The sequence below is a fragment of the Pleurodeles waltl genome, chromosome 5, assembly GCF_031143425.1.
Source record: "Pleurodeles waltl isolate 20211129_DDA chromosome 5, aPleWal1.hap1.20221129, whole genome shotgun sequence".
NCBI classification, from domain to species: Eukaryota; Metazoa; Chordata; class Amphibia; order Caudata; family Salamandridae; genus Pleurodeles; species Pleurodeles waltl.
The window spans coordinates 350642971-350662956 of record NC_090444.1 but is presented as its reverse complement, the minus strand read 5'-3'; the positions used below and the strand labels follow the sequence as shown (position 1 = coordinate 350662956).

General features: G+C 45.5%; 1 protein-coding gene across 2 annotated transcripts in view; it reads right to left on the bottom strand.

The window, feature by feature from the left end:
- KIF16B (kinesin family member 16B) overlaps positions 1-19986 on the bottom strand; it is a 1953564-nt gene that overhangs the window by 1232766 nt on the left and 700812 nt on the right. For both annotated transcript variants that reach the window (XM_069234094.1, XM_069234093.1), the window contains exon 15: positions 14772-14909. In XM_069234094.1, the coding sequence (XP_069090195.1) occupies positions 14772-14909 (138 nt within the window). The remainder of the gene's footprint in view (positions 1-14771; positions 14910-19986) is intronic.

Sequence of the window (19986 nt, the reverse complement as noted above, 5' to 3'; positions counted from 1 at the left end):
CAGAAGGAAGGAGGAAAATTCCCTTTCTCTCCTCTATACACCACAGGTTGAATACTTCCTTTATAGACTTAGAGCCCATCACTATGAACAGGACAAGAAGGTGGAATGATTGGTAGGTGCCCAGCTTAACCAGAGGGAGGTGGCAGCAGCTATTCCAGACATACCTAATAACAAATGACACATTGTGAACGTACCACAAGATGTAACAGGAAACTAGACATCCTACTACACAAAACTGTACAGCCTGGAATCTGTGCGAGAAGTTCTGGAAGAAGATAGATTCCTCCCAAATCTACAACTGTCTGAAACGAATGTGGATGGTAAATCATTGGTAACTGGAGAGATCACGGAGGAAGAAACAGCAAAAAGCTCTTCCGGCCAACTCTAGAATGATGAGCTTGCGGAAGACAGCTTTACAGGCAAATGTTACAAATGGTGCAAAGAGGACATTATTGATGGAGTTTGTGATTCCCACAAATAAGCTGAACAAATGGTTCCATACCATACCTATCCAACAAGGTGTGGTTTGTAGTGCTTCCAAAGGCCAGGTAGGGACCATTTACCATGCAGTAGTTACTGCCCAATTACCTTGCTGTACGTCGACTTCAGAACCTGGCCATAAGTTGTTGCTGAGTAGCTCAAAAAGCTACCCCCCCCCCCCAATTGGATGATCATACTCAAGTGTTGATCATCCAGGACAGGCCCTCGTACAACCTTATGCGAAAGCTTGCCCACCTCTTGGGGAACAATGAGGATGCCAAAGCTCAGATTTTGGTCCTCTTGTGACAACCAGAAGGCATTCAATAGAATAAAATGCAACTACATGTCGGATTGGGCACAGTCTTTATCAACTAGGTGAAGTGGCTCTATGAGGCTCCTACGCCACAAGTTAACTGAGGCAGCTTCTTGTCAGACCTTTTTCATATTTAACATGGGACGTGACAGGGTTGCCCACTGTAGCCCTTTCTTTTCCTATTAGTGTTGGAACAGTTGGCTCCGTACATCTGCCAAAACAGTTAAAAACTAAGGATCTACACTGCTGCCAGGTCACCAAAATACTTTTTTTTAAATTAAAACAATACACTGAGTTCACTGTCAAAGCTAGAAACCTATTTACTAGCCCTTATGACTATCAGAGGATTTCTCCCACAATTCAGGTTACTGAGTGAACTTGGATAAAGCAAGGCCCTTCCTATGTCCTGCGTCAAAACACCAGCATATGTTAGAGGTTATTGCTTCCTTAGGAAGACAGAAATATTGAAATACATTGGAAAAATGTAAATGGAGTTTTGAAAAGATGGTGGAATACAATCTAAATCTATTGATTACTAAAGCAGCCACAAATAACATTCCCATGATGCAGTGAGTCAGGGAAACACCATCCTTGGTATCGTCACTAAAAGGTGGGTCGGGAACAGAGCTCCTCTACACTTCTAATATGGAAACCTAGGTGTCTACAAACCCCATAGTTCAGACTATGGTGAGAACACAGCTGTCATTCCACAAATGAATTTGTAGTGATTCCAAAATCCACAAACATAACTCTGGGATTATCAGTGATAGGTGACACATCTAATGGAAAACACAGAAATAAGTGGGGATACAAAAAAATGTGACCTGTTAATGATAGATCGGGTTCTGAAATCTTACTAGTTCCAAACAGAATTCAAAATAACTTCCTCACAAAAATGTAAGTACATTCAACTAAACATAGCGTCACTAGCGGATGACCTACCCCTACAAGCTGTGGGTAACCTCCATATTAAATTCTTTCACTTTTGGGGGGCATTATAGAGGAGTTATGTAAGGTCTACAAAACACTGGTGGGACACCTATGATCTAAACCCCCGGAATCCCAACTCAAGGTGGATTTGCAAATTAAACTGCATCATGAGTACACTAATAATGACTGGGTCAACATCATGAAAGAGCATAACAAATGTATTAGAGAGGCCAGACTGAAATTCTACTATTTTAAAATCCTTCGAAATTGGCACTGGTCCCCTCAGGAGTTAGTCGCAGGTGGCTTACTAGATAGTTCAGCATGTTGGAGATGTAAAGTACCAGAGTGTGATTTGCTACATATCTTATGTCACTGCCACATCTTAAGGGAGCACTGGGTGTCTATAGGGGCCACTCTGAGCAAGAGTATTGATATAATGGTAAAAAGCACACAGATTTGCCCTGTTAAACAACACTGCAGATAGTCCAGACAAAGGAGTCACTTCCCTTCCTTTCCGTTGGATACTCTAAACATAGGTTCCTCAGCTTGTGAATATCCACAGGCACCAGACTGAATCGGGAAACTCAAAAACAGCACTTCTGAGTGCTTGGTTGCTGGAGTGGTGGGAGTCTCCATCAATGCCACTCTGCTCCAGAAGTGACAAACTGAGTCACATAAATGCCACCCATGCATGCTGACATTAGTTGCTTTCATTAACTCAACCGCGCCCTCACGTGTGGAGCATATCAGCAAATCAAAAGGACTTTTGTGCAGTTCAGGCTGACTGTTCTCATGGGAAACAGGATCGGGACTGATTTGCATATGGCTGGGGCCAAACTGGAATGGCATGGCTAGCAAAAGAAATGGTAAATTAAACCCAGATCTGTGACTGGAGGTGAATGTTTGATTTGTTCTGCATTCCATCCATCATCATTTGTTTTTGCAGATTCCTAAAGTGGCAACTTTTTAGCTGGAAGAGACCATACTACAGGATGTCCAGGTGAGAAGGCAGTGAGATATCTGTAATTAAATAGAGTATCCAGCAGAAAGAGTGTTATTGAAGATAAGTAACTTTTTCTACTGATAGATACTTCTAACCAAACACTTTTCTCGCATGAACATTTACCAAAGCAGGGCAGTGGGTCTGTGGAATGGTTCAGACTAAAATGTTTTGGAAGACCAAGCAGGCAACATGCCTATCTCAACAAACCTGGCTGCTGAAGAAGTAGTGCTCTGTGAATGTGTGCACTGATGCACAGTTAACTGCCTGATAGATATCCAGGACAGCCACTCCATGTGCCAACACAGTGGTAGCATTCTTGGTCCTGTTGGACTGAGCTCTTAGACCTTCTGGAGGCTGCTTCTGAGCCAGTGTGTAGAAGACGTTAATGCAGAAGATTATTCATTGAGAGATGCTCCATTTCTGCACTGTCTTGCCCTTCTTTGCCCCAAAGAACACCACAAAGAGCTGATCCTCCACCCAATGTTCCTTGGTGCAATCAATCAATCAAAGCTGGTTACCCTCTTGTGGTCCAAATGACGGAGTATCTCTTTTTTTGTTGTGGGATGAGGCAGAGCAAAGGTAGAGGGTGAAGGATTGTCCAACATGTAAAGGCGTCAATACCTTCAGTAGGAACGCAGCTTGAGTCCTACACATCAATCTGTCCAGAAAAAAGGTGGTATAGAGTGGACCAAAAGTGCCTGAAGTTTACTCACTCAGCATGACGATGGTATCACAACCAGGGAGTCAGTTTTTAAGGTGAGCTGCTGCAGTGGACAACTGTTCATTGGTTTAAAAGAGGAAGACATCAGACACGTAAGAAACAGATTTAAGTCCCACTGTGGCATCACAAAGTGCTTATGTAGAAACATATGTTGTAAACCTTTCACCACAACCAGTGATTTGAGTGCCCAGAGGTTGGGCTGGTAAATGTAAAAAGCTGAGAGGACCGACAGATACATTTTAACTGCGTTCTGAGCCAAACCTTGCTGGGCCAAAAATAAAGCAAACAACAACACATCTGACAGATTTGCCAGCAACAGTTTTAATTTGCAGATACCAAACCTCACCTGCATACACAGATTTCATGGAAGGGAATCTGGCTGCTAGGATAACATTGACAAACTTGGGAGAAGGTCAAAGAAGATTAACTTTCATCACTCAATCTCCACAGACAGAGGTGCATGTGATAGAAGGTCTTTCCAAAGTGGCAGCCTGATTGGAGGATAAACGCTCAAGCCCAGATGTTCAGGGTACCGTACTCTCCTGGCACAATCCGGCGACTCTATGATGACTTAGATTTGGTTGTTCCTGATGAACCTCTGAACACAGGGCAGGGGAATAGGGTACAAGAAGTCAAACAGGAGTAACCTAGTAAACTCTAGGCGTGAAATGCAACATGACTACTGTTCCTACCAGCACACTGTCTATTAGACACTCAACCTTATATCAGATTGGGACTCACGATTTTACATTTCTCCTAAGAGACAGGGCAAGATTTGAAGAGCCCACTTAACTACTAGTCAATATCTAATCTTGTATTACAGCCCAGGTCACTTCAGAATGCTTGGTGGGAGGGGATTCCTTCCACTTGGCAGTCTACTCGAAGACAAAGATGAATTGCCAAAATTATCCTACATGCTCACAAAACCTACATTTCCCCTTACATACTTCACAACAACTAGTCCTCTGCAATTACATGCAGACATAATGCATTTAAGAACCCAGGTTTAATGTGAGTGAGTGAATGACCGTATGACAAAGCGAAATCCTCAATGGGAAAAGAGTTGAAGTATTAATGTGTAAATGTGTTTTCAGTAGAGAGTATTTGAAAGACCTAAGTTTCATTACTTCTTTATTTCTTCCTTTTACATTTTTGCAAAGAGACCCATGCTCATGTTTCTACTATTCACAACGTTTATTGTTGTTCCCACTTTATTCCTTCAAAACTCTCGTCTCTCTCTGGCATTACATTGGTTAGTTATCAGAAAGCTAAATATATTTTAATACCTTATTTAATGTGGAGTATCTTCCATTGACTGATTGCTTACTTATTTGTTTTCTATATTTTTAATTTATTCCTCAACATTTATGTGATGTAACATTGTAAATAAATTAAAAATTGAATAAAGAATTATTAAAATAAGTGAAAGTCATAGAGCCAACAACATCTGAAGAGTTAATGTTATTTGCCTTTGAAGGGAAAGCGAGGAGTATAGCAGGTTGAGGAGCCTGAATGAGAAAGCTCTTTATTTGCAAAGACAGCATACACTGAAGGAGTGGACACATTCCGAGCACCATGATTAAAGACTGTACCTCAGAGAGTAAGAATGTTTGACACATTCATTTAGAAGTGGGGCTCACACAGAAGGGACAGAAATTAGAAAAAGTAAAGGGGAAACATATGGGCTGATAGAGATCTGGCACACTTAAGAGTTTACATGACTGAGGTAGCAGTTGGCTGAGAAAGGTTTGAACATTTTCCTTTTCATGCACAATATATTGTTTTACTTCTTATCTTAGGATACAACAAGTTCACAGGTTGGGGCTAGGGCTCTGAATGTGGTCACCTTAATGTGAAATACCCATTGATGCATGATGAGAAGCAAAAATATAACATTCACACAATGCATAAACCTAGACAGAGCAGGCCAACATATTAGTGATGCAATTAAACAGACTTTACCTGATTCAGTTACCAATGCTCTTAATTAAACTCATTAAAAAGGACTAGGATAAAAAGCGGTTTGCCGGTCTCACAAATGAGATCTACGTTGTAAGAAGAAGTTAGGAGGGAATCAATGACACAATATAAGTTAACTAGGGCACAGAAGGTCCTGCATGAAAAGGAGGTTAGGGTGGTAATAAGTATGAAGACAAAATCATCAAATGTGTAGGTGTTGTGCACATGTCCTGTTTATACAACATAGAGTACCATCTCTCTTACTTAGGCACTAAGATATATCTGATTTAATTATGGCAACGGTGGTTCAACACAAAGGCAACAAAGGAGAAAAGCTTTACCTTTGTATAGGCAGGAATCTAAACATGGGGAGGGTTCCTTCTGGGCGGCACAAAGGAAGCATCATCTGGTCAACAATACACCTATATTTATGTGAGTGTTAAGTTCCCTTCAGGAAAAAGAATACTTGGAAAAGAGGGAGAGGGCAATACTGGTCTATTGCCAGGTTGTCTAAAAAACGAAATAATCTAATGATATCTGAGCAGTAGAAGCCATCAACTAAAGAGCAAATTAAATAGGCCCTTGGGCAGAGGGTTGGGCGCATTCCTATTAATGTAAATATAAGGGCTGTCTGACCTCAAGGGGAGATTTTTTTTTTGCAAGCTGGAGAGACAAAGTTATGCAAGTTGATGCATTAAGAGTGTTCATGTACTTTTTTTTTTTTTAAACACATTTTTATTGAAAATATGAGCTCTTCCTTTAAATGCATATAAGAATGGAAAGAAAAACGCTAATAGGTCCATGTTACATAAAGTGAGGATCAGCAGCCACGTAATTCACATAGCCTTATCTTATTCTATTTGTTATTGTGCAATCCTGCAAATGTTGATGACACATCAACAGTTACGCATTCTGAGCGTTTCTCTTCACTCTCAGTGATAACAGGATTCGTTTATATGAGGTAAGAGAGGGAATATAGGCATGGTTATTCATGGCTGCAGTGCTATGACAAGTAAAGGATCGTTAAACTCAACTTATAATTAACTTCTACTCCCCCCGTTCGAACTTGCCTTAAGTAGCAGTGTTGTGTAGTGTCCATATGGTTGTAGGGGACATGCGTGGTATCTGAGTCTTGTGCTTCGGGGTTCTACTCTGTCTATTCCGACCGTTCTTCTACAGATATGTGGGTGTCAGCTAATAGGTGTATTGGTTGGTGCAGCTCCACCCACGTTGTGGAGCCAAGTGCTCTCCCTATAGTGATCTGCTCCCAGGCCTCCTTCATCTCGGGAGAGCCGCTTCCCCGCTTCAGCTCAGTGTACAGCACCGATCATTCACTATTCGCGTACCTCTTGAGCTCCCTTCTCCAGACCCGAGGGTTGGGGCCATTCGGGCTTTTCCAGTTCCTGGTCAACTCTCTTTTAGCTAGGATATATGCAAAGGTCTTGAAACCTGCTAGTGGTTCTATTTTTGGGGGTGTGTGGGAACCAATGCAGCAGGCATCGAGTAGGTGTACGCGCAATATCAGTCTCTATGATGTTCGCCACTTCCGCCACCGCTGTGTCCCAGTAGATCCCCAACCGGGGCAGCACCACAGCATGTAGAGGAAGTGCGCAGCCTCTGCTCAGCAGCGGGGGCAACTGGCGTCCATCACACCAAAGTGGTCTTGCAGTCTCCGCGGAGTGAGGTAGGCCCTATGCAGTACGTAGAATTGAATAAGCTGACATCTGGCATTTCTGGATACTTTTGGCGTTCTCTCCAGTATGCGATCCAAGTCCCCTTCCGCTATCTAGGTCCCTAGGTCTATCTCCCACTTTCTCCTCAGATCGTCTAGAGGGGGTCAATGCTCCCACTCAAATGGCCCTGTATAGTCCAGTGGTCACTTTATGATTACCCTCTGAAGTCAGTAGGTAGGTGCTGAGACTGTGAGGAGGGGGCTCAGCAGCAGCACCCGACCCCCAGATCTTCCCAATGGTGCGAGTGAGCGCGCAGTGCAGCAAGAAGTGGCCCGTGGGAGATCATATTCCTCTTGATAGTCTTCAAAGGGTAATAAGCTGCCCTCTTTGTATAGGTCCCTCATCCATGTACCCCTGCATTTGCCTAGGTCATCAGCCCCCTCAATTCTCCGGCCCGGGACAGCCAACGAAGCCAGGTCATTGGTATGTCAGGGGAGTATGGCGCAGCCAGTCCCGCCCTCCGAAGGCAGCGTCCCCAGCACCGTCTGATAACAGCAACCTCAGGAGCCAGGGCAGACCTCACGCCCGTGGTGTTAAAGAAGATTCCCGCCAGTACTGATGTGGGGGAACCTCCGAGCTCCCACTTACCTCCCCAGTACCGCGATCCGCCACCCAACGCACCAGCCATTGCAGCTGGGCAGCAAGGTAATAGGCCTCGAAGTCAGGAACCGCCAGTCCCCCCTCTGCCCGAGGTCTCTTCAAGGTAGTTAGTGCCACCATCCATCTGCTCCGCCCCCATATCATCGTATCCAGCTCTCTGAACATTATGAGCGGTATCCATAGTGGCAGAACTGCAAAACAGTACAACGACCGGGGCAGTGCCACCATCTTAAGAAGTGCAATCCTCCCAGCCACGGAGGGCGGAAGCGAGCCCTCCGATATTACCGTCAAATATGTCTGAGTGAGAGTGATACACGCAGACAGCCAGATATGAAATGCAACAGGTCTCCCACTTCACATCACCCAGTTCTGTTGGCGGTTCACATCCCGCCGTTAGTGGGAACAAGAATGACTTCTACCAACTGACCTTCAAGCCCGTCAGCCGATCGAACAACGCCAACAAAGCCTGGGCCCCCTCCCTCTCTGGGCCAATGTCCTGTAGGAACAGGAGTAAGTCGTCTGCGTATAGTGCAATTGCATGATGCTGATCGCCCCAGGTCAAGCCCAGATACCAGGCGGCGGCCCTAGCCTGGGCAGCCAAGGGTTCCATCACCAAGGCAAACAGCAATGGCGATAGGGGGCAGCCCAGCCTAGTGCCCCTGCCGACCGAATATTGCTCAGAGATGATTGTCTCCATTCTGACCCTCGCTTTGGGGGCTATGTACAGCAACTTTGTCCACCTAATGAAACCTTCCCCCAAACCCATGTGGGCGAGGATCGCATATAGATAATCCCACTCCAAGCTGTCAAATGCCTTCTCTATGTCTATTGCAAGCACTGCCGTCATGGGCTCCAATGGGGCAACGGCATCCTTAAGATGAAGCAACCGCCTTATATTCTGGGCAGTACTCCGAGTGGGAATGAACCGCGCCTGGTCAGGGTGGACTAACTTTGTCAGATAGGGCAGTAATCTCGTTGCTAATATGCGGCTCAATATTTTATAATCCGAATTGAGCATAGAGAGGGCTCTATAAGCTCTGCTATCATCAGGCGGTTTGGCCGGCTTAAGCAGCGGAATTATCAGAGCCTCTTTTGTTGAGCTCAGAAGATGTCCTGTTGCTCGTACTTCATTATACAGGTGCATTAACTTAGGGGTGAGCTCCCATACGTATGTGGTGTAAAACTCAATGGGCAGGCCGCCTGTGCCTGGGGTTTTCCCCTGAGCAAGTCCTGCAATGGTTAAACTAATCTCAATGTCCCCTCCCAGACTCGCTCCTAGTCATTTAGGGTCTGGTGTGGAAGCGCTAACAGAAGATCCTTTATCTCAGCTCCTGTCCCACATGTTGTACTGGCATATAGGGTAGTGTAATATTCGTGAAAGTGAGAGTTGATATCAGTTTGTTGGTAAAGCTTAGTTCCCAAGGGGGAAGTGATCTCTGTGATGGGGGATCCATGTTTAGCAGGGTTGGCCAGCCATGCCAGCAGCGCTCCTGTCTTGTCTCTTTCCGCATGCGACCTCGCCATAAATTGTTTATAATCGAAGCACCGAAGTGTCTCTGTGTAGTCTGCAACCCTATCCCTGGCCTCACGCTCCTCCTCCTGCAAATCCGGATGGTCCGGAGTCAGTTTCTCCAACGACCGGAGATCTTTCTTAGCTATGTCTCGCAATAAGTTCTTCCTAATCCCCATAGATGTCGCCATACAACGGCAGCGCACTACTACCTTGAATGCTTCCCATAGTGTCTGGGGTGAGGAAACAGTGGGTTCATTATCCTCGAAGTAATGAGTAATGTGCTCCCTGATCTTTTCGCGAAATGCAGGATCCTCTAGTGAGTCCGGTTTGAGTCACCATGTGGGTATTCGTGAAATGGCCTGCGTCCATAATAGGTGCAATAGGACTGGGTTGTGATCAGATATAGTTTCCCCCAAGTATTCTACTCCTCGTGATTGCATGTGCACCTCTGGGGTGCATAAAAAGGTATCGAGCTGCACATGCAGGTCATGCACTGCAGAGAAGTAAGAATATTCTCCGGCATTTGGGTTGAGAGTTCTCCAGGTATCTATCAGTTGCCACTCAGTCTGCACCTCTATGAATTTTTTAGCTAGCGTGTTCCCCGAGGAATCGCGCAGCTGTGGGTGGGATCTATCCAGTCCAGGGTTGGCCACACAGTTAAAGTCTCCCCCAATTAATGCTGTGTGTAGCATGTGAGGTGCTAATGTATTTGATAATTGGTTAAGGAACGTGCTTTGCTCTATGTTAGGTGTATATACATTTATCAGCGCTATGTCCTGCCCTCCCAGGCGGCCGGAGGCCACAACGAAGAGCCCAGCGGGATCCATCAGCGTGCTGGTTACCTGGAACGGGACCCCCGCCCTTACCCAAATCAAAGTGCCTCTTGCGTAAGCTGAGTAGGTTGTGTAGAATAGTTGACCTCTCCTTCGCCTCTGCAGCGCATCGCCTTCCGCTGCCGTTATGTGGGTCTCCTGCAGCATAGCTATGTGAACCCCTCTTCTACGTAAATAGGAGTATACCTTGTAGCGTTTGGTCATATTTTACATCCCTCTTATATTCCATGAAATCACTTTGTACCCTTCCGGATCACCCATTAAAAATATTCCCCAGCTGAGCTACCCCGCTCCTCTGCCGTTCAAGCTGATGACTCGGATCGTCACATTTAGGGGACACTATTCTTCTACAGGCGTGGCATTTAACAGTTCCCTTTCCAAACAACAAAAACTCCCCCCAACTCCCATTCCCCAGAACAGGAGACAAAACAATTCCCCATCCAAACTGTTACAAACCAAAGTCAAAAGGTGGGCAAAAAGGGCGCTCCAGCCGTAATAGGCTCAGAGCTCATGACCCGAGGTTGGTTTCAATATCTTGCTGCAATCCTCTTGAGCTATGTATCCTCGGTGCTTTGTGCTCTGGTATGATTTCCGACACTGGCCATGAGATAATGCTCTCCGAAGTCCCTGGTGTCACCACCGGCAGCTCCAGGCTCGTAGTCGCCGAGCTCGCTGATTCTACGTCCGAGTCCGAATCCCCGGTCTCCCTCATCGTACCTATGGAACATGGACTGTTATTCCTTCGACTGAAGGAGGCCACAGCCGCCGTGGCTCGCTGTCTCTCTTCATGGACCTCCTCAGAGGTGGGTGCTGCACCCCTCCACCTGGGTCCCCTCGGTCCTCGATGTCTACTTTGGGATCTGGGGCCTCGGGCGCCTCTATGTCCGTCGGGTCCCCCCACTCCTCCAGCCAGTCCCTTGCTTCCTGAGGTGTGCGAAAGAATCGTGCTCCTCGGCTGTCCACCACTCTCAACGTGGAGGGGAACAGCATAGCGTATTGGATGTTTAATTGTCGTAGTTGTTTCTTGACCTCCAAGTACATTGCTCTCTGCCTTTGCACTTCGCGAGAGAAGTCAGGGAAGATACGGATCAAGTTAGTTTCTACTCTTAATTCTCCAGCCTTTCTAGCCTGTGCCAGAATGTGGTCCCTATCTTTGTAGTGCAATAGGCGGGCTATCACCGGTCGCGGCGCGGCTCCCGGAGGGGACACCCACGCGGGCACTCTGTGCGCCCTCTCAAGGGTAAAGAAGAGCGAGAGTCCCTCCGGCGCCACAGACTCAGAGATCTAGCACTCCAGATACTCAGGCAGGTTTTGCTGCTTGATTCTTTCGGGAAGACCTATTATTCGGATATTGTTCCTCCTAGATCTGTTTTCTGCATCTTCAGCGCGGGACGCTAATGTCTCTATTTGTTTCTCCAGTTTAGTGATCCGATCTCCCGCTGCCGCCAACTCAGGGCCAAGATCTTCCAAAGCTCGCTCTGTAGTCGTCACTCGCTCAATGAGGCGACGTTGATCCTCTCGGACCAGCCCCAGGTCCACTGCTGAGTCAATCTTTGATTAAAGGTTTTCCCTGGAGAACATAATTGCTTTCATTATGTCTCCCAGCGAGGGCCCCCAGCCGAGTCCTCATCCTCCCCGGTCTGTGGCACTGCGGCAGGGAAGGATGCAGGGCAGCTCCACTGCGTGCCGGAGTCGCTCATAATTTTTTTTTTGCTTCCTGTTTTATCCATCCTGCGGCCAAGAGGGGATGAGAGGCTCGGGCTGTGTCTTCGTCCTTCTCCGCCGGTATCCGCCAAATAGAGCTGCCCCGGCCCACCAACAAGCGCAGCCAACCGGTGCAGCGGCCCGGGGCCCGGAGTCCAGCCAGGCACTCCTCGGTTCATGTCCCGCCCTCTCTTCCCGCAGTCCACAAGTGGGAAGAGGAGTCCAGGACAGACCGGCCTTCACGCCTCCCCTCCCCATTGATCAAGGAGGGGAGGAGAGTCCCACAGGCCTCTGCAATGCACCTGCAATCTTTAAAGTCAGGCGGCGCATTGCCGCTTTGATCTCCGAGGGGCAAATTCTGGCTCCCAAGCAGGCGGTTCGACCGCACATCAGGGCCCCCTGCTCTCTCGGTCCTGGGGCTCGGAGATACCGGGCTTTCACACTGGCAGTGCAGTCAGGATGGGCTACGAACGGAAGGCCCGGGCCGGAGCTCTTCCTCGTGGCTGCTCACTCCATGAGCTTCAAGCCACACCCCCCTTAAGAGTGTTAATGTACTTGCTTCGAAAATTGGATTATTCTGAATGCGCAGGTGAATTTTACAGCACCATGGCAGCAGTACGCTATTGATTTCTTACATTGATCCATTAGTTAATATCCTGGATTCACATGGGAGTAGCTAACATATGTATATAGATGACACTCCACTCCAGTTTAGCTTTCAGATAACTCTGGCAAACAACCAAATCTCTTTTAATTAAGATTGCCTCTTGAATGCTTTTTTTTTTTTTTTTTAAATAATCAGCCAGGTCTGTATTTTTAATTCCAGGCCTGCAAAAGTATTAGGAAAAGCAGTTCCATTATTTTTACCCTTCTAAAACAAGAACCTAAAAAAAGAAAACGCCAAACGAGACCACTGCACTATTGTCATTAATAGCTGATACTTTATTTAGTACAACACTTGCTCCAAATAAGATTTTTATGTTTGGATTACTTCCAGGTAGACTCCATTACTTCGATTTTCCCCTCACAATAAGTAATTCAAAACAATGACTCCTCATATGCCTTTTCTCATCTCATTCCTGACATCACTAAGATGTACCCAAGTTGCATACTTTCCCCGCAATCTCATACATAAGATAAAACTTAATTCCAGGCAGATAACATGCAACACCAGCATTTCCAATTAAAGCATCCCCTGGAGAGGTAAATACCAACATTTTTGCATTTATGCACAAGAACTCAATGGAATACTCTGGGAAAACACTCATTCTGAGTCTTGTGCCACAGTGAGTTTCTAGTGAGAAACAATGTGGACATGCATGGCCAAGTGGCTAATTTATAAATCCAATACAGAGCACCCCCAAGATCAGTTCAAGAGGCAGCCATACCTCTCATGGAACAGGCCGGAATCATACTAGGAAGCAACAACCTAGCCAGCTATATGCTCTGGAAATTACTGAACGCACGTAACGACCCAGTGTAGATGTGTTTTAAAACCACGTCTTGGAGGACCAAAATCAAAGCGCAGGATGCCAGATTCCTTGAACATCTGACCTTGAAAGGAAAATCCAACCATTTCTTACTACAGCCAACCAGTAAAATGTATATTGGCTCAGTGGAATGATGTGGAAACATTAATGGCAGGATAACCTTCTGATCCAGACACAAAAAAAATTACTTTTATGGCAAATCATCGACCTGGTTTAAAGCAATTCAATCCTCAAAAATGTTAAGGTAAGGGGGATACTAACTCACCCAAATTCTGAGCATTTGCAAGTTTCTCTAGAAAAACACTTCAACTGACAAATTATATGTTTCCAAAAAATCCTCTAGTGATTCAAAAGGGGAAAGGCAGAAGAGCTGTAAGGACTAATGGGAGATCCCAAAGAGGAACTAATACTTGCAACGTGAGTCTTAGCAAGAAGCCTTTAAGCAAAAGAATTGCCAATGCTTAGTGGACTGAACACCTTCTCCCTGTAGTTCCCTCAGGGCGTGGATGGTGAATTATAGGAATCAAACAGCACACTCAGAAAGAACAATATAAAATCCTTCCTGCACAAATTTAAGGATAATCCCTGAGAATACTGCAAAGAGGACATCTTTTAATATATATCAGAGTTGAAAAGACACCCAATGATGCATATATAAGTTTGCCTGGTAGATGGAAAGGACTTTCTGTCTATATTTTTCTTTTAGGTGGGCTCAGGCACAAGTTTTGTTTTAAACAGATTTTCAAGCAAACACGTTTTTTATAATAAGAGGGAGTTGGGGGCTGGCTTTTCATTAAGCCCTTTAACCCCATGTATTCTATTTTTTTTTAATCAAGCAGTGCCTCACAGGGCAAACTCTGTTGCAGTAATGATTATGTCTGACAGGCAATCACATACCAGCTGACCACTGTTCTCTTTGTCTTCTGTGTCACCCATATTCCACTCACACACATAAGCCTGGGAGAAAATTATTAAAATAACATTTTTTGAAGGGCCTTGCAAGGTCCGAGGAAAGGCTCTGATCCTAGAGCAAGGCAATGCCTTATGAAGGCAGCACATAAATTAACAGAAAGTGTTTAGTGTGCAGTTGTGTTTTATGCCAACAGAAGTGAGGGGAAGTAAGAAATAAGATCCAGTGTTGCAGTGTGAGGTAAGCAGAGCCTCTGTGAAGTAAAGAATAGACCAGGAAAGGGCAAATGAAGAGGTTATGAGACACTTATTTACATTTATTTTCACTGTCATGGTGCATTTCTGTGTAAAGATCTGAATCTATCTTTGGGGGGGAAACTTAACAGCGGAGCCAATTCCATGTTATACCAGAGACAAACAAGAAACAAAGTAGTATCCCATGTCCCAAGCAAAGAACCAGGAACTATATTTGGGATTGTGACAATTTCGGATACCAAATCTGATATTTGAGATATTACACTTGAAGACCATAGTAACTCAAAGTGACAAACAGCATGAGAAATGTATTTGTGAGACCAAATACCTTGATTTAGGTTTGCAGACTCCACAATCTGGATTCCATTTACAGAACACTGGGCTTCATTCAATGGTATTAAAGTCACTTGGCCATTAAGGTTTTCAAAGATGCAATGTTCACTTTCCAAATCAAGACCATGAAGAACTACAGGTCCAAAGAAAAGAAGATAGTGGGCACATGTTTCACACATCATATTACTTGTATATAAAGTGGCAAGAATTATCTTATGCAAACGATTATGACGTTGGCATGGCATACAATTTGTAACTGGTACTGACTTTGCATTAATATACATGTTACACTTGCACTCCAGAATTGTTGGAGGCACATTTCCAAGAAAACTAAAAAAAAAAAAGAGAATTTCCATTTACAAGGTATCACAACTGATGGGGGAACAATATGATTCTATTGCTCTCCACAGCCGCATTGGACTCTTGTGACAACTCCATATTTGGCTCTGCTAGTACCTAGAAAGAACACAGGGCAGAAAGGTTACTCCATAACATTATAGACTTCTTTCATGTGAGCAGTCACGGAGAGAGTGACCAGTAATCTAACCAACATCACAGGCCCATTATGGGAATGCTTGGTTAAGGGAGAGCTCTCTGTCCTCAGATTTGCCAACAGAAACGTATGAGTGGAACAAGGTGCCTAACAAGGCAATTAGATTATTAAACACTTCCACCTCAGGGCGATACAGGTCGGTATGAGATTGAGAGTATAGAACACACATACAGCAGTTAAGAAAGTGACCAGAACTAAGAAGTGAATAAAAGAGTGAAACAACTGCCCTAGCACAATAAATAAAGTGCTATTCAACAAGTTATCACAGCTAAAATTACTTACAGAAATACTATTCCTGCAACAACAAACATTTATTATGGGAACTATGAGGAGAAGAAACAGGTTAGATATATGCAACTTAAGACATTACTCATAACTCAACATGTATATACAACTGTATACGACTGAACACTAATGACCTGGCATCAGAAAGAAACATAAGTGTCCAAAGTCACTTACAAGTCCCTGTTAACTCTGCTGGGAGATACTAGGGCCACAGGTAATGACATCTATAAATAAGTTAATCAAAACTAGGTGATAAACTCCTTAATGGGAGAGGCTGTGCACTTTCTGCAAGGAGCACAGCCTTGTCCAGCATTGTCCAAAGCTCACACCATAGATTACATTCTGGAAACATTGTATGAACCGTTGGGTGGGGCCTGAAATGCAATTGCTGACCTAGGGTTATTTAATGCTATAAACATTTACTGTCTGTTGCTCAATAAGCCATGTTGCAGATGTTCTATTGTTCCTCGACAATGTAAAACTGGACCTCTACAAAGATAAAATGGGCTCAGAGACAGATGTGGTCATGCAACATTTCAATACGGTAAGTATAGTGGAGCAAAGCAAGTCTTGGGCAGACTATCCATTCTCCTCTGTCTGATGGTGATAATGGAGCTGTGAAGCAAGGGTGACAAAGGACAGGATGGGTTGGATGATAATTTCAAAATCAATACCTTTTATTAACTACTACTGATGATATTCTCACCTCATCCCCAATGTCATCAAGACCCGCAAATTTACCTAAAGACTAGAAATAGATAAGAAACCATGAGGGGTAATGGAAAAAGAGCAAGAGAAAATAAAGGCTGGCCTTGTACTGCAGAAAAGTGTGCCTCATGGCATCTGGTACTTGTGAGTCTTTTCCCACTTCATCTCCGTCTTCCTGCCCTTCTTAAGCTCACATATAAAAGAAAATAACTAATTGTAAGGAAATGCGTCCTTGGCATGGTCACCCCCTAACCTTTTGCCTTTGCTGATGCTAAGTTATGATTTGAAAGTGTGCTGGGACCCTGCTAAACAGGCCCCAGCACCAGTATTCTTTCCCTAAACTGTACCTTTGTCTCCACAATTGGCACAACCCAGGCACTCAGGTAAGTCCCTTGTAACTGGTACCCCTGGTACCAAGGACCCTGATGCTAGGGAAGGTCTCTAAGGGCTGCAGCATGTCCTATGCCACCCTAGGGACTAAGTCGACATGGCACTCCCCTCAGAGTGCCATGCCAACCTCACACTGCCTGTGGCATAGGTAAGTCACCCCTCTAGCAGGCCTTACAGCCCTAAGGCAGGGTGCACTATGCCACAGGTGAGGGCATATGTGCATGAGCACTATGTCACTACAGTGTCTAAGCAAAACCTTAGACATTGTAAGTGCAGGGTAGCCATAAGAGTATATGGTCTGGGAGTTTGTCAAACACGAACTCCACAGTTCCATAATGGCTACACTGGAAACTGAGAAGTTTGGAATCAAACTTCTAAGCACAATAAATGCACACTGATGCCAGTGTGCAATTTATTGTAACATACACTCAGAGGGCATCTTAGAGATGCCCTCTGAATACCTACCCAACTTTTAGTGTAGGCTGACTAGTCTCTGCCAGCCTGCCACACACCAGACATGTTGCTGGCCACATGGGGAGAGTGCCTTTGTCACTCTGTGGCCAGGAACAAAGCCTATACTGGGTGGAGGTGCTTCTCACCCCTTTTCCCTTCAGGAACTGTAACACCTGGCGGTGAGCCTCAAAGGCTCACCCCTTTTGTTACAGCGCCCCAGGGCATCCCAGCTAGTGGAGATGCCCGCCCCTCTGGCCACTGTCCCCACTTTTGGCAGCAAGGCTGGAGGAGATAATGAGAAAAACAAGGAGGAGTCACCCATCAGTCAGGACAGCCCCTAAGGTGTCCTGAGCTGATGTGACCCCTGCCTTGAGAAATCCTCCATCTTGAGTTTGGAGGATTCCCCCTATAGGATTAGGAAAGTGCCCCCCTCCCCACAGGGAGGAGGCACAAAGAGGGCGTAGCCACCCTCAAGGACAGTAGCCATTGGCTACTGCCCTCCCAGACCTAAACACACCCTAAATTCAGTATATAGGGGCTCCCCAGATCCCAGGAAATGAGATTCCTGCAACCTGAAGAAAGAAGAAGGACTGCTGACCTACAAGCCTGCAGAGAATGAGGAAGACAACAACTGATTTGGCCCCAGCCCTACCGGCCTTTCTCCAACTTCGAAAACCTGCTCCAGCAACGCATCCGACAGGGACCAGCGACGTCTGAAGCCTCAGAGGACTGCCCTGGACTACAGGACCAAGAAACTCCCGTGAACAGCGGCCCTGTTCAAAACCAGCTACTTCTTTGCAACAAAGAAGCAACTCCCAAGGACTTCACGTTTCCCGCCGGAAGCGTGAGACTCTGCACTCGACACCCCCGGCTCGACCTGCAGAAAACCAACACCTCAGGGAGGACTCCCTGGTGACTGCGAGTCTGTGAGTAACCAGACGACCCCCCTGAGCCCACACAGCGGCGCCTGCAGAGAGAATCCAGAGGCTCCCACTGACCGCAACTGCCTTTAACAAGGGACCCGACGCCTGGAACCAACACTGCACCTGCAGCCCTCAGGACCTGAAGGGACCGAACTTCGACGCAGGTGTGACCCCCAGGCGACCCTCTGCCTTGCCCAGGTGGTGGCTTTCCCGAGAAGCCCCCCCTGTGCCTGCCTGCAGCGCTAGAGTGACCCCCGGGTCCCTCCATTGAAACCTATACAAAACCCGACACCTGATTTGCACACTGCACCCAGCCACCCCTGTGCCGCTGAGGGTGTGTTTTGTGTGCCTTCTTGTGTCCCCCCCCAGTGCTCTAAAAAACTCCCCTCGTCTGTCCCCCGAGAACGCAGGTACTTACCTTCTGGCAAACTGGAACCGGAGCACCCCTGTTCTCCATAGGTGCACATGTGTTTTGGGCACCTCTTTGACCTCTGCACCTGACCGGCCCTGAGCTGCTGGTGTGTTAACTTTGGGGTTACCTTGAACCCCCAACAGTGGGCTGCCTATGCCCCAGGACTGAGACTTGTAAGTGTTTTACTTACCTTCTAATCTAACCTTTACTTACCTCCCCCAGGAACTGTTGATTTTTGCACTGTGTCCACTTTGAAAATAGCTTATTGCCATTTTTACAAAGAATGTACATGATATTGTTTTCATTCAAAGTTCCTAAAGTATCTAAGTGAAGTACCTTACATTTAAAGTATTAACTATAAATCTTGAACCTGTGGTTCTTAAAATAAACTAAGAAAATATATTTTTCAATATAAAAACCTATTGGCCCGGAGTAAGTCTTTGAGTGTGTGTTCTTCATTTACTGCCTGTGTGTGTACAACAAATGCTTAACACTACCCTTTGATAAGCCTACTGCTCAACCACACTACCACAAAATTGAGCATTAGAATTATCTACTTTTGCCACTATCTTAACTCTAAGGGGAACCCTTGGACTCTGTGCACACTATTTCTTACTTTGAAATAGTACATACAGAGCCAACTTCCTACACTAATTATCTGCACTTATCAACTAAGATTGATTTATATCTCCTGTTTTTCGCTGAACAATTTTTTTGTTGTAATCTTTAAAAATAGGGGTTGTCTAGTGTTTGTGGGCGCAGACTCTGGGTTGGACATATACATCAGGTTATTGTGGGTGCAGAGACGCACCCACAACTGTAACTGCGAGACAGGAACAGCATGGCCCCCCCACCTGCCCTCTGTAAGACTATTGTGGGAGAAGGCAGTGCTGCTCCCAGAAGGTGCACAGTCTCTCCAATTAAGGAGTTTATCACCTATTTGTGATTAATCATTACTTGTGAATTTAGTATCACCCACCAGAGTAAACAGGGACGTGTAAGTGACTACTTGTCTTACGCTCAACATACACTCACTTCTGTAAACAAAGGTTATAGATGTCCAATGTTCCTTTTCTCATTTACAGGTACCATACATGGTCAGAACAGTGAGGTAAAATGCCAACGACTACCGCAAAATGCCCAATGTCCAGAGTATGACTGAAAGAAGTTAGGTATTGCTCATGCCGGGACGCACCAGCCTGCATCCTAATTTGGCTTTTAAGTAGGTTACACAAAATACTGAAGCAGCCAACCTACAAAAAGTGAAGTGGCAAGAATGTTTCTACCTCCAAAATGTTTCTTTCACTTCCTGTCAGAGATTAGAGTAAGTGAGAAGTAGGGCAGAGCTTGTGGGAAATAACTATCACATTGACACTCAAATGCCACTCATTGTGTAGACGTTATCCTTTCCTCACAAATAAACACAGTCAGCCGGCCTGCCTTTAAACTCGGGTGGTTTACTGAACTCAACCTTTGGCTTTAACAG